Source organism: Bufo bufo, chromosome 2 (genome assembly GCF_905171765.1).
Source record: "Bufo bufo chromosome 2, aBufBuf1.1, whole genome shotgun sequence".
In the NCBI taxonomy this organism is placed as follows: domain Eukaryota; kingdom Metazoa; phylum Chordata; class Amphibia; order Anura; family Bufonidae; genus Bufo; species Bufo bufo.
The window spans coordinates 452,102,749-452,118,316 of NC_053390.1; the positions used below are offsets into that span (position 1 = coordinate 452,102,749).

General features: G+C 43.7%; 1 protein-coding gene across 5 annotated transcripts in view; it reads left to right on the top strand.

Annotated features, from left to right (window-relative positions):
• Window positions 1-15,568, top strand: part of SBNO2 (strawberry notch homolog 2) — an 82,061-nt gene that overhangs the window by 42,356 nt on the left and 24,137 nt on the right. For 3 of the 5 annotated variants that reach the window (XM_040417568.1, XM_040417569.1, XM_040417570.1), the window contains 6 exons: window positions 1,088-1,178; window positions 10,885-11,046; window positions 12,187-12,273; window positions 12,360-12,456; window positions 12,551-12,711; window positions 13,184-13,317. In XM_040417568.1, coding sequence (XP_040273502.1) covers window positions 1,088-1,178; window positions 10,885-11,046; window positions 12,187-12,273; window positions 12,360-12,456; window positions 12,551-12,711; window positions 13,184-13,317 — 732 coding nt within the window. Of the gene's footprint in view, window positions 1-1,087; window positions 1,179-4,000; window positions 4,171-4,202; window positions 4,366-10,884; window positions 11,047-12,186; window positions 12,274-12,359; window positions 12,457-12,550; window positions 12,712-13,183; window positions 13,318-15,568 lie in introns of those variants that run through there. The other 2 variants (XM_040417571.1, XM_040417572.1) reach the window with 2 other exon arrangements.

A 15,568-nucleotide genomic window follows, 5' to 3' on the forward strand; every position in this document is an offset into this window, starting at 1 on the left:
TATAAACTAGCTGGGTGTTAGGGGCAGTGATAGAGGAGTGTCTCTGTAACTAGATGGTGGGAGGGGCTATAAACTAGCTGGGTGATAGGGGAGTGTCTTTGTAACTAGCTGGGTGGGAGGAGCTATAAACTAGCTGCGTGTTAGGGGCAGTGATAGGGGAGTGTCTATGTAACTACTGGTGGGGGGAGCTATAAACTAGCTGGGTGTTAGGGGCAGTGATAGGGGAGTGTCTATGTAACTACTGGTGGGAGGGGCTATAAACTAGCTGGGTGTTAGGGGCAGTGATAGGGGAGTGTCTATATCCCCTCCCACCATCTAGTTACATAGACACTCCCCTATCACTGCCCAACACCCAGCTAGTTTATAGCCCCTCCCACCAGTAGTTACATACACTCCCCTATCACTGCCCAACACCCAGCTAGTTTATAGCCCCTCCCACCAGTAGTTACATAGACACACCCCTAACACCCAGCTAGTTTATATCCCCTCCCACCATCTAGTTACATAAACTAGCTGGGTGTTAGGGGTGTGTCTATGTAACCAGCTGGTGGGAGGAGCTATAAACTAGCTGGGTGTTAGGGGCAGTGATAGGGGAGTGTCTATGTAACTAGCTCAGTGGGAGGAGCTATAAACTAGCTGGGCGTTGTTAGGGGCGGTGCTAGAGATGTGGTAGAGAAAGGAGAAGTGCATCATGGGTTGGACAGAATGTTTCACATACATTTTGAAAACCGGTCAGGAGAGTACAAATGGAAATAAAAAATAAAAAAAAGCATGGGAAGGATGTACATGTGATAAGCAACTACATGTTTATCTTTTAAAAACCTTAGGGATCCTGGAAAACCCCTTTAAGTCTAGGGCTACACAGTAACTTTGGCCGCGACATGCATATTAAGAGTGAGCGTGAGTCACAAGTTCCAGCTAAATGATAGTCGCAGCATTTTGTGGCCCACAACGCAGCCCCATTCACGTTCATTCGCTGTGATGTCGCTAAGCAAGGATGTTCGGCCACGCACCGCGTCCAGTCGCCTTGTAGCTCTAGCCTTTTGCGCCCTTTCCTTGTTCCATGTTGTTTTTCTTTTCTCCTCAGATTACATTATAATGGTCAGACAGAATATTACAGCAGGAACTATTCCGCCCCGTTCTCTAACTACTTCTCTGACAGCCAGGCCTACGTTCAGGTAAGCACTTTGCCCTTGGCTCATTTGCATGCGTCTGTTGCTTCCTGGTCTCCAGCAGCACCTGCTTCCTTATTGCTCGTACGCCTTTTATACTGGGTCCCGTGACTCTCTTCTGTCCTGGCACCTCTTTTTGTCCGCTTTTCTAAACTTCTACTTTTCTTTGTCTTGAGCGACCAAGCGTTAGCCCTTTACTATTCTTGTTGGAGAAGCGGTCTTGCCTTGTGTCCCCAGTGCCCCCCCCCCCCCCCCCCCCCCCCTCTGTCTGGCTGCAGCTTGTGGTGACCTGCGCTGAATGTTGCGTAATGTTGTGCAGTGATGTTTCCAGTAATGTATATGTGATCAGACTGAGCAGTAAGAAGGGAGAGGCACTCTCTTCTGTAACCTGCGTTGTATGCACTTAGACAGTAAAGGCAGAAATCTTCCTAAATTTCCAGATTTCTTTCTGTGGAAAATCCCGAGAAGGAGTCAGTGATGCGCTCCAGTGCAAGAGGAACTGTGCTGAGTTTACACACTTCTCTTAACCATTGCTTTGTGTTTTATGTGCTGAGGCGTCCTTTAGTATTTGGCGATCACATCTAATTATTTGGAGGGGGGTCTTAACCTACACTCTCGTTTGGAAATGGTGTTTGTGGAAGGCCAGTAACTCCACTTCTATAGCATTTCTAATGGGTAGAACCGGCAGTGATAGTTCGCACCCCATTATTTATTTCATCGTTATTTTTACCGTCATTTACAGTGTGCGCTATAGAGTGACTTAGGAGGCATGGCATGGTAAATTAGCTTTATACGACGCTGACGTACCAGGGTACTCTGTGTTGGAGGTCTCGTGAGTTCTATGCAATTCTCCCATTTCTGCTGCTGTCCCATTTATCTAAATAAGGTTTCCAGAAATCCATGCCCATGCCGCAGAAACTGTACTATTCAGGTGTTTGCAGCAAATCTGCTTCTTGTGAATACACCATCCGCACACTGGTATCTTGGTGAATTCAAAGCCGGCCATACACAGTAGATAGTTGGTTGACCAATGACTCTTCCTGCTATCTCCAATGGGGAGAGGGGAATAAGCCAGATGCCTGTTCCAATGGTTTATCTCCCATGGGAACTAAGGGGTGGGCATGTTGAAGTCCAGCATGCTCCATCCTTCTTTTACCTGTGTTTAATGCAGGGTAATAGGTGGTCGGTAGCTTCCACCAAAATCTGCCAGTTGGACCAACTGTTATCTGGTTTATGGGGAGCTCAGAACTTCCCTGTTCTCTAGGATGGAGAGGTTTTCTGATGTTTTTCAGATACTGCTTACATGATACAATTATGGGACGTTTAATTCATGTCTTTTATTTCTTTTTTTTGTGTGTGGCTGGGAGCAGATTTCAGTTGGCAATTACCATTTCCAAACTCAATGGGTTATCTGGTTTACTTTTTTTCTAAATCTCATCTCACCCAGAGTGATGACTTAGGGCTGAAGCACACGAACATAATTTTATTTTTTTCCGTTGCCTGTTCTTTTTTTTTTTTTGTGTGACCCGCATGCAGAACCTTTCACCATGTACTTCAATGGGGCTTCAAGAAAACGAAAATGGCTGTGTGCATTCCGCATCCGTATGGCCGTTCCACAATGTCCTATTATTGTCCTCAAGGATAGGACTGTTCTATTAGGGGCTGGCCCTTCCGTGCTGCGGAGTGCACACGGCCAATATCCGTGTTTTGCGGACACCTAACCACATTTGGTTGTGTAAATGTACCCTAACAAGAATGGTATTGGGATTAATTTTTTTTCCCTTACCGGGCGCGCGCTGCAATCTTCACTCGAATTATGTTGTGGGCTCTTCTGGGATCATGTACTGTACACAAGGATCCAAGCCAGGTTTCAACCCACAATATTTGCGGGTTGCTCCTGCACAGTCGGACGGCCTCCGGTGCAGACAGCTTGCCGCGCCCAAGGCTGCCTGACTATGCAGGTGCAACACCCATACATTGTGGGTTGAAACCGGACTAGGATCACGTGCTCTATGTACGGCACGTGATCCCACAAGTGCCGGCAACATGGTAAGGTAATTCTTGTAAGACTTGCCACTGTGGGGGGAAAAAACTGGATAACCCCTAGAAAACTGAAATTGGTGTACATGGACCCGTAAGGGCATGCTGCAGATTCCACACAGAAAATGTGCAAAAATAACCCATCTCAAACAGATGTGCTTTTTTTTTTTAATATGGCTTGCTGCAATTTTTTACATTTTCATTAAAACTTAGCCCAAGTATGGTGGTGCAGCAATTCCATTGTGTGCCCGGATATTAGTTTTTTTTTTTCAGGGGGCATTTTGTGAGCAGGGTGGGGCTGCTGGCGGTGGGGGCATGTGAACCATGTTTAGCAGAGGTTTTTATTCTTAGTTCCTGTAGCTGGTGCTAAAGTTAATGCACGTTCTTAGTCTGCTGTAAATATTAAAGTTCCTGGAATCCTCTCCATTCCCCTCAGTTCAATTGCTCTCTGGGGGGGGGAGGGAGGAATGAACAAGGAAAGAATCAATGTCTATGCGTTAGTAGTTCCTTGGAAGGGGTTAATGACACGGCATGTCAGCAGCGAAGGAGTTAACAGGCTAATCAACTGGTGCTCTGACCCCCCCCCCTGGCAGTCAGGCGGTACTAGTCAGAGTTCCAGGCGGCGAGGGGTTAAGTTAGCCGCCCGTTCCCAGGCTGTGATTGGCTGGCAGGGCAGGTACAGGTACATAAAGAGGCGGGGCCAGGCACAGTAAGTGTTGTGACTGCCAGGAATCCTCGCATAGAATCATTTCCTGAAAGTCAGAAGAGCACTGAGAGGAAGTGGGATCAGGGCTGGCCTGCATACCCTGGGGGGAGGGAGGTCGGATAGTATGGGGAGGAGAGCAGCAGCACTGAGCCAGTGTTGTCATGTGTAGAGCTGCCTCTCTCCGGCCATCTCCTCTCTTCTGTTGGTATGTCACATCTGCACTTCTGGCTGAAGCTTTCCTCACTGAACAAGGTACCAGCACTCATTCTGACATCTCCTGAGGACATCCTAGGCTCTAGCGTGTCACAGACCGGCACATATGTACCGTTTCATTTAGATCTCTGCCAGCATTGTACAAGGCACTAGGGTTTGCGTCTTCCTCCTTCATGTCACACTTGGGAAGGCCCCTAACTTCACAAGGATATGAGCCAAACTACTTCTCCAGAGGTACCAGCGTTGTTTCTGAGAAATGTATTGAGTCATTGTAAAACCTTGTGATATGCAAATGCATATCCAGGTCCCCATAGGCAAGCATTTGCGTGTGGTTTTTTTTTTTGTTTGTTTTTTCTTCTGTGTACGTTTTGTTCGGTATCGGAAATACGGCTGTCATACTTTGTTCTGTATTTCTTGTGTACCACATCCTACTTGTCCTACCAGATGGCACACATTGCCGTCCCCTTTTGAAATGGCTTTGATAGATAATATAGTATTGGTTTATATGTTTTGAAGGATTATAATTCTTTTTTGAGGTGTTTCTTTATTTTAGAACTGTTTCTGTGCCTGTTCGTGTATCAGTCCAATGTTTCTATGCTTCCATTTACTCCAGTGTGATATCTGAAGTCTGGTCCAGTATACCACTGGTTTATGATGGTGTCTTGTAGACTTTGAGATCTTTGCATTTTGTAGTGATGGTTGCTGGAGTCCTTTTAGAATTCTGGGTGGAATTTACTTGGCCTTGGGGATTATCCAGCCTGAAATCTTGCTCTTTAATCAGTGGTGTAGTCTTTTACAGTACCGGTCAGTTAAGCCATATTGTGCATGATGTTTTGGGCCAGTCAACCAGAAATATCAAGTTTGGCATGCTGATTGATAATATGGTCATGGAGTTCAGGGGCGGTTTTTGTAATTTTGGTGTTGGGGCCATTTCTCGGCATTATCAATGAGAGGGGGGAAATCTCATTTTTCCAGTAATATGAGGACCAGGGGATCTGTCTCCCAATACAGTAAGGGAGGGCTAGCCATAAGGGCGGGGGGGGGGGGAAGAGTCTCACTCTTACTGTAATACCTAGACTGGGGAGGCGCCTCCCAGTAAAACTGGAATCCTCCTAAGAATATGACTTGTGTATGTAAATAAGCCATCTTGTTCCAGCTCTGGGCGACTGTTCATGGACTTCTCAGATGTAGGGCATCCTCTCGACTGGTCAGTCAGGTCATTGGATAGCGGAGCCTCGAAATTCTGCAAATAGTAGAATTAGATGCATTTATGTGTACATTTTATTATTAGTATAGTAAGTGGAGGACCATAGCTTTCTCTAAATCAGTACCATATGTATCAGTAAGGTTCAATGAATTCACGCTTCAAACCTGTAGATGGCTTCTGTAACGACATCATAATGAAAGAAAAAGTAATAATAGATTTGTTCTAGTAACTGAGGATGTCATTATGAGAGATTGGGAAACCTTTTATCTATTGCTCTCATTCTACAAAGGAGGTACAGTCCAGTATAGTCTACAGATACTTACCTTTACTGACAGTGCTGTCAGTGATTCTACAAAGGAGGTACAGTCCAGTATAGTCTACAGATACTTACCTTTACTGATACTGCTGTCAGTGATTCTACAAAGAAGGTACAGTCCAGTATAGTCTACAGATACTTACCTTTACTGACAGTGCTGTCAGTGATTCTACAAAGGAGGTACAGTCCAGTATAGTCTACAGATACTTACCTTTACTGATACTGCTGTCAGTGATTCTACAAAGAAGGTACAGTCCAGTATAGTCTACAGATACTTACCTTTACTGACAGTGCTGTCAGTGATTCTACAAAGGAGGTACAGTCCAGTATAGTCTACAGATACTTACCTTTACTAATACTGCTGTCAGTGATTCTACAAAGAAGGTACAGTCCAGTATAGTCTACAGATACTTACCTTTACTGACAGTGCTGTCAGTGATTCTACAAAGGAGGTACAGTCCAGTATAGTCTACAGATACTTACCTTTTACTAATGCTGCTGTTAGTGATTCTACAAAAGAGGTACAGTCCAGTATAGTCTACAGATACTTACCTTAAGGCCTCATGCACACGGCTGTATGTATTTTGCGGTCCACAAAAAACGGATCCGCAAAAAATGCGGTTGACATCTGTGTGCGTTCCGTATTTTGCACAATGGAAAAGCTGGCTGCTAATAGAACAGTCCTATCCTTGTCCGTAATTAATGCGGGCAATACTAGGACATGTTCTATTTTTTGGAGGAACGGAAATACGGACATATGGAAACGGAATGCACACAGGGTACCTTCCATTTTTATTTTTTTGTTTTTTTGGGGACCCATTGAAATGAATGGTTCCGTATACGGTCCACAAAAAAACCCGAAATGGACACGGAATGAAAATATGTTTGTGTGCATGAGGCCTTACTAATACTGCTGTCAATGACCCTACAAAAAAGGTACACTCCAGTATAATCTACAGTTGCTTACTTTTGCAGTTAATACCCTTGATGGTAGGTTTTCTGATGGTCATGTAAGATTTTACATTTATGCTGGCCTTTTGTCTTTTGTGGATGCATTGTGTGTGGCAATGTCCATTTCCATTTCCGCCTTTGTATTATTTTGTGTATATTGAACATATCCCACAACTCATGTGTCTGTCATCTGCCTATTTTCTTAAGAACTGTGTAGGCGAGATAAGACAGTTTATAAAATGGCGCCTACTTTTATATAAGCAGCGCACACTACAAGTAGTATGGCATCAGACCATGCACCGCAGTTTAGATGGAGGAAAAAAATCCTGTTTTCATTCAGATACCGAAACGTTTAAAATATTCGAAGGCTGAGTTCACATTAGCATCATCAAGTAGCAGCTATGCCAGATATGTTGTCAAACGTATCCCGACCGATCCCTTTAGTTCAGTTATATATCTCCAGTATATTCTACAGCGCTGTACAGAAATTCTCATCGCACGTATTAGTCCTTGTCTCAGTTTGAACTCGCAGCAGATTGTATTCCAGGAAAACTCTGAGAAAACCCATGCTTCCTCAGGTAGAACATACAAACTCCATGTGGATGTTGACCATGATGGGATTAAACACAGGATCCCCCAGCATTATCAGGGTTCCGTTACTTTGAATAGTGCTGTAGACCAACTAAAATACGACACCAGCGTTTGTTGAAAAAGTGAAGGCAATAGATAGAAGAATAGAATAGGCAGTGGATAGCTGAACATCTGTGGGGGGTGTTACTCCTCTACATTATGTTTTTTGGAGCATGTTTGATATACCTTATTGGATATCTTTCCTGATTCATTTTTGGCTCAGAAGAAATCCTTGTGTACAGCTAGGAGGAGGGTCGGCTAACTTACGCCATTGTGTTTGAAATTAGAGGGTGATTAAAGGGAGTTTCCAGCATCCCATGGTTTCAGGTATTTGTCATTGTAGCTTTTACTAAATTGTTGCTTAACCTTTCCAACTTCCTTATTTTCCCTGCTAAAATAGCAGAATTACGTACACACCTATAATAAGGATTTGCAGGGTGCTGCAGTTCAAGGTCCAAAAGATAATTGAGGTCAGCAGATTGGTCACTGAAATGATAAATCTCTCTTCTTCTTTCTCTTTCACTCTTTTCTCTCCTTTTTCACTTGCTCTGTTCTCTCCTTTCTCACTAACTCTCGCTTCTTCTCCTTTTTTTTTTCTTCCCTCCTCGCTCTTCTCTCTTGCGCTGTCTCTTTCCTCTGTCGCACTCTCTCTCGCTTCTCTGCTCTGTGGCTCTCTTGTCTGATCTGTCGCTCTTTCTCTCCTCTTTCCTCTGTCGCACTCTCTCTCGCTTCTCTGCTCTGTGGCTCTCTTGTCTGATCTGTCGCTCTTTCTTTCCTCTGTCGCACTCTCTCTCGCTTCTCTGCTCTGTGGCTCTCTTGGCTGATCTGTCGCTCTTTCTCTCCTCTTTCCTCTGTCGCACTCTCTCTCGCTTCTCTGCTCTGTGGCTCTCTTGTCTGATCTGTCGCTCTTTCTTTCCTCTGTCGCACTCTCTCTCGCTTCTCTGCTCTGTGGCTCTCTTGTCTGATCTGTCGCTCTTTCTCTCCTCTTTCCTCTGTCGCACTCTCTCTCGCTTCTCTGCTCTGTGGCTCTCTTGTCTGATCTGTCGCTCTTTCTCTCCTCTTTCCCCTGTCGCACTCTCTCTCGCTTCTCTGCTCTGTGGCTCTCTTGTCTGATCTGTCGCTCTTTCTCTCCTCTTTCCTCTGTCGCACTCTCTCTCGCTTCTCTTCTCTGTGGCTCTCTTGTCTGATCTGTCGCTCTTTCTCTCCTCTTTCCTCTGTCGCACTCTCTCTCGCTTCTCTGCTCTGTGGCTCTCTTGTCTGATCTGTCGCTCTTTCTCTCCTCTTTCCTCTGTCGCACTCTCTCTCGCTTCTCTGCTCTGTGGCTCTCTTGTCTGATCTGTCGCTCTTTCTCTCCTCTTTCCTCTGTCGCACTCTCTCTCGCTTCTCTGCTCTGTGGCTCTCTTGTCTGATCTGTCGCTCTTTCTCTCCTCTTTCCTCTGTCGCACTCTCTCTCGCTTCTCTGCTCTGTGGCTATCTTGTCTGATCTGTCGCTCTTTCTCTCCTCTTTCCTCTGTCGCACTCTCTCTCGCTTCTCTGCTCTGTGGCTCTCTTGTCTGATCTGTCGCTCTTTCTCTCCTCTTTCCTCTGTCGCACTCTCTCTCGCTTCTCTGCTCTGTGGCTCTCTTGTCTGATCTGTCGCTCTTTCTCTCCTCTGTCGCTCTTTCTCTCCTCTTTCCTCTGTCGCACTCTCTCTCGCTTCTCTGCTCTGTGGCTCTCTTGTCTGATCTGTCGCTCTTTCTCTCCTCTTTCCTCTGTCGCACTCTCTCTCGCTTCTCTGCTCTGTGGCTCTCTTGTCTGATCTGTCGCTCTTTCTCTCCTCTTTTCTCTGTCGCACTCTCCTCTCTACTTTCTCGTGGTCTCTAATGTTTGTGTGTTTTTTGTTTTTGGTGTTTTGTTTCATAGGCTTCTATTAGGACTTAAATGTACATTTACCAAATAACCCTTAAAAAATAAAAAGCCAAGAAAAGTGCATGTAAAAACACTGTAAAAAATCATGTTGAACTTAAAAAAACACTGTGTGAAGGAGCCTTTAAAGTTTAACTAGATCTGCTCTCGCCTTTCTCTTTTGATCCTCTGACTATCTTTCAGGCTGAAATAAGGCTGGGGTCACATCTATGAGCAGAATGACAAGAATGTTAGTAATGATGTGACAGTTAGCAACAGCTTCCTATTGACCCCAGTGACTTTAATGGGATCTGTCAGGTTTTGGTCATGGCGTCCGCTAGACAAAATATTGTTGTCGTAGTCTGCTATGGAGGCTCCAGTGCAGATTGTGGTAGGGGATGGTATTTTTACCATGTTTGGTGTAATTTTCCAGTAAATCCAGTCATGAGAACTTTTTCCAGTGATGGCACTATGTCTCAGCAGGTCAGGGGATGGTTCCTTATCTATAGTATAATTGCAGGACAAGTGGCATTGTCTCTGGAGGATCATAGTGTCATGTATACTGTATATACTATTACGAGAAGTAGGTAGGGCAGCTGAACGGGCATCTATCATTCCAGCCATGAATTTCAGTGACTTTCCTCCCGTTAATGTGTCTTATGAAGCGCAAAGAACAAATGATTTTAATCTCTCATTCATTGGACAGTCTGCTGGACACTAGGAAGTGATAATGTGGAGGGATGAAAGCTCTGATGGCATGGTGGTGAGAAATGTGCCTTTGTCTTGAAGTGTTCATGTTGACTTTGTTATGCCATCTTCTTGCTAAGTTTGGACCATATCTGGATAGCTGGTTTGTTGTTCAATTATTTTATTAAAGATAACAATATAATATATATTGAAACGACATAAATTGCTTTTCATTATTGCCACTTAATACAATATCCAAATATAGTTAGACCAATACAATTGGTAAGGAAAAAGACCAAATTTGATAAATTGGAAAACCATATTCAGCTAGCATGAATAAGCATTAAACTGACAACGGACATAGAGACAGAGAGGGGGCAAGGAGAGAGGGAGAGGAAAGAGAGAGAGAGGAAAAAAACAAAGGGGGGTGGGATTATTATTTATATATAAATAAAAAGGGGAAAGCTATACCATTTGAAATTTCAGTAACCATAAAGCATTTATGTTCTAATATCTACCCGGTCTAACCAGCTTTGATACGCTTGAGAACCCTTAAATAGGATCCAGGGGGTCCACGTTTTAAGATATCTCTCATCTGTGCCTTCCTCTTCCGCCAATAATTCCTCCATTCTGCGTATCTCCTCAAATGTATCTAACCAGTTTCTAATGTGTGGAGTGTCTTGGGATTTCCAATATCTGCGTATGACCAGGCGAGTGGCCTGCGCAAAAAATTCTTAGGATGCCCCTTTTTACGGCATAAATGGGACCAGGGAGCATAGATGGCAAAGTCCCCTCAAGGGTCCATTGTGATGACTTACCGCTAACTTGGTTATACAGCTCATTCAAGACCTTCCAGAAGGAGGTCGGCCTTTCACAGTGCCAAGGATAGCTGGTTTGTACAGGGTTTCATCAAATGTTCCTCTCACTTATTGCTGGTGGGCCAGTTAGACCTGAATGAATGCAGAGTAATATCTCATTTCACAACATCTGCTTCAGATACAGTACTGCGCGGGTTTGAGGTGTCTATTTCCTTTTTAATTTTTCAGCTTTTAACTGTCCCTATCTTTCTCTTCCGAAGGACCCTCCCCCATATTTTAATGAGTTATCCAACCACTCCATCCTCTCTTCCCCGGATTCTTTATCTGACATTAAGGACACTCAGGACTTTCTGCCGATTGACAGTCTCAGCAATGTACCGACAATATGGGATATCATGCCACAAGACACCAGCACTACATCGGTGAGTGGTGCCGGGTACTTTCTCTTTGCTCACTGCACCCATTCTACTGTACATTAGATTGTCTTCTCTCTATCACAGTTGTTATATTCATTATTCCTAGTTAAACATAGTTACTATTTTTTTTTTTTTTTTCTGTTCTCTAAGCCAGAACTGAACGAACGCCAGGAGCCACTAACCACCACACCTTCTTTCTTTTTTTTATTAACGCTTATGCAATTTCTTCTATTGAGGCTTCGATTTAAATGAAAAATAATTGTCACCGGAGTTATCCTGCCGTCCCCAGTGTGCAATGTTTTGTTCTGTACTCTAACTATATCTGTAGGACTTGGCACCCTTTTACATTTGCCCATAGAGCAAGCATTGATTGGGGATAAGTAATGTTCATTTCCGATCGTTGTTACTGTGATCATTCATCGCCATATGGTTTTGTTGTCGGCAACACATCTCTGTTTACATGGGGTGATATGGTGCTGATAAACGGGGATTTTTGGTGCTGCATGAAAGAAGCGATCACCTGACAAATGAGCAATTCTCAGCAGATTACATAGGTCAATTATCAGGAATGAATGTTCATATGAATCCTCATGCCCATGTACAAGGGCTTTTAGGATTAGGCAGGATGTTAATTACAACCAATGGTAGATCCAGTCTTCTGCATGTGCTAGGAAGTTGTCGTTTTGGTGAGTTTTTTTTTTTATATCGGGTGTATGTGATATTTTATATAGTTCTGTGCCTTGTGTTTATTACTTTGACTTAAGCCTCTTTCACACTAACGATACGGATTGTGTCAGTTTTGTCTGCAATTGCGTTCAGTGTTTCAGTTTTTTCCGCACGGATGCAATCGGTTTTGATGCATTTTTCACGCACGTGATAAGAAACTGAAGAATAACAAACAATATTCGGTTGCGAATGCATTTTTCACTGAAGCCCCATTCACTTCTATGGGGCCAGGGCTGCATGAAAAATGCAGACTATAGAACATGCTGTGATTCTCGCGCAACGCAGAAATGGTGAAGCAACGCTATGCGTTCACTTCAAAACTCGCTCATGTGAAAGGGGCGTTATCAAGCTAAATTTTTGCAATAGTCATTACATGATGCCAAAGTTTTTCCTAATTGCATATGTTTTCTCGTTGGTCAGCTTCTTTCCTCCAGTCGCCCCTTTCTGGGCCTGGACAAGTTTGAGGACCTGCAAGCCATAATTAATACTCCATCAGTGCAGCAACGGGTAAGATCGAAATGCCTGCGCTATATCCACCTTTACATTGTAATGTTCATGATAAATTTTTTACTTTTGTCCCTCATGTTAAACAGTCGTCAAATCCTGTAGTAGAAGAAGAGGAGGATGACGATGAAGATGCTGAGGAGCTGGGGCACACTGAGACCTACGCAGATTATATGCCTTCTAAATGTGAGTGCATTTACAGCAGCCAAATGAATTATTGGGTTAAACTCTACTATGAAGTATGCTCTGTATTTACCGAGATTCTGTCTTCTCATATCAGCCAAACTAGGTATCCAGCACCCCGACCGCGTAGTGGAGACCAGCACCCTCTCCAGCGTCCCTCCTCCAGACATTACCTACACTCTTTCCCTTCCCAGTTCTATTGTCGAGAAAGCGCTATTGTCTGCTTTACAGCTTGAAGCCATAGTATACGCTTGTCAGGTGTGTATTGCTGAAGATTTAAGAGTACCTTTCATGTTTTTTTTTTTTTATTCAGAAAAAATACCTTTTACTTTTCGGGGCTGATGCTGCCACTCTGCCTGTTTTTTTTAAATATCGATCCTACGTCCCACTGTGACCCCCCCCCCCCCCCCCCTTCCTGTAGTTTTCCCACTCAGTATGCTAATACTGAGCATTGGTACAGGGAGAAGGAGACTCCAGGGTTTCTCAATGGGCGTCTCAGTCTCCCTGGCTGTGAGGCTCTCCGCTGTGATTGGACTGCGGCACAGCCAGGGAGAAGGCTCCTCCCTGTACCGATGCTCAGTATTAGCATACTGAGTGGGAAAACTGGCAGGGTGGCAGCATCAGCAAGGAAAGGTATTTATTTAAACTAAAAAAAAAATATACGAAAGGTCCTCTTTAAACTTGCCATTGCCGACATGGTTTTACATTTTATGTTGTGTTCTTTTTAAAGCAACATGAAGTGGTCCTTCCCGGTGGCCAACGAGCGGGATTTCTCATTGGAGATGGAGCTGGCGTGGGAAAGGGACGGACTGTTTCTGGGATCATATTAGAAAACTTCTTTAAGGGCAGGAAAAAAGCTCTTTGGTAAATTTGCCTTCGAAACTATTTACTGCCTTTTTAATTATTGTAACTTATTCCTCAACCAGTTCAAGACCGGGCCATTTACCCCCTTCTCAACCAGATGCATTTTCAGTTCTTTTATTTTTTATTTTTTATTTTTTAAAGCCATAACTTCTTTTCAGTTCAGTTATGTAAATAATTTTTGCACCTTCTTTCAGTGATACATGGGGCTTTGTGTAATTTTTATTTAGCGTATTTCCCCCCCAGGAAAAACAGGGCTAAAAGCTGCAATGTGATGGCTTTTTTAATGTTTTTATTTTTTTTATATTTAACGTTTTGTGCTAACATTACATTTAAAAAAAATGCTGATTTTCTCCTGCAGCTGCGGCTGACATATTCCCCTGTGACTGTAGCTAATACAGCCCCAGAGAGATTGTAAAAGGCTTAGACTTAGCAGCTTGTGCAGATACTTGACCCCCACATGATCCCTAAGACCGAAACTGGAAGCGGCATTGCCATTTTCTGTATATACATCACTCAAAGGTTAAAGGGTTTTCCGAGAATTAAAAGGGTTATCCGGGAATCTAATTTACCTCCTGGATAGATCGTCAATATCAGATCGGCAGGGTTCCCGGACCTCCGTCCCCCACTGATCAGTTGTTAGAAGGGGCCGGACCTCTGAGAGCGCAGTGAGCTCTTCCTAGGCCATGTGATGTCAATTTACATTAGTCACATGGCCTAGTTGCAGTTCCACCCCATTCAAGTCAATGGAGCTGAGCTGCAACACCAAGCACAGCCGCTATACAGTGCTGTGCTTGGTAAGCTGCCGGGAGTCTGCTGCACTCACCAGAGCTCAGGTGAGTGTGGACACTCCATGAAACAGCTGATCTAAACAAAAAGTGGTTACTGACATCCCTATCAGTTGAATGTGTGTGACATCTTGGGCGACACTGGGGTGAGAGGTGTGAGACTCAAGTTTTGAGCTTTACACTGCAAGTCCCTCCTCTGAGGTGGAGTGAGTACTTTTCACCCCCATATTTGAAATTGGTATATGAACTGCTACATGAGCCTAGCGCCTCTGTTAAATTATTTATTTTCTTCCTTTACTGGGGTAGTCCTCATGGGAGCCAGTTTAATCATAATTTTTTTTCATGACTGCACCTGAGGATACTTTCAAAGTTCTGGAAGTTTTTCAGATTGACTGATCTTCATGTCTTAAAGTAATGATGGACTGATGTTTCTCTTTACTTAGTTGAGTGGTTCTTGCCATACGTGGATTAGAACAGTAATAGCATAGAGCTAAACACTATATGGATCTGTACACCAATCCTTCATAACGATGGTCTCAAACGTTATGAAGGTAGAAATGAACTCTTGACAAGGCATACCTGTTAATTGAAAAGAATTTGAGGTGACTACCTCATGAATCGGATCGAGGGAATGCAAAGAGTGTACAAAGCTGTCATCAAAGCAAGAAGAATCTACAATACAACATATTCTGGTTTAGCACTTGTTTACTACCTAATTCTTATGTGTTTCTTCATCATTTTCATGTCTTCAAGTTTTATTCTGAAATGCTGCAGTATATTGGAGACAAGATAGTTTTAGAAAGCAATATCTGGAATGGGGAGAAGAGTCCACTCAGCGGGTTCTCCTCACCCTGCTTGCCTTGATTGACAGCAAATTTCAAGGAGACCGCGGCACTCACAAGTCGTGCAGGGCAGAGACGCCACACAGTGGACCGTTCTCCTCGGTACCTAGCTCATTGTTAAACTATGTTTTCTTTTAATCACTTCAGTGTTTCAGAATAATACATATAATGAGGGAACATGCTGGCATTTCATGCATCAAGGCACCATGAATTTGATGACCAGTTGCCTTTTAAAGTAGTTTTCTGTTTTATATTAAGTTATCACCTGTCCACAGGATAAGGCTTAACTATTAGCTCAGTGGGGGTCTAAAACCCCTGGGTCCCCCATTCTTCACGAGAATGCAGCTCTGTACCCCGCAGCACCTCCTGAAATGAATGAAGCAGCAGGTCAAGCATGCGCACTTCCAATCTCTTCGATCTAGTTTATCTGTTATTTATGTCAGTCCCATAGAGCTTAAGGGGTTGTCTAACTTCAGCAAATGGCATTTATCATGTAGAGAAAGTTAACACTAGGCACTTACTAACTAATGTATTGTTATTGTCCATATTGCCTCCTTTTGCTGGCTTGATTCATTTTTCCATCACCTTATACACTGCTCGTTTCTATGGTTACGACCACCATGC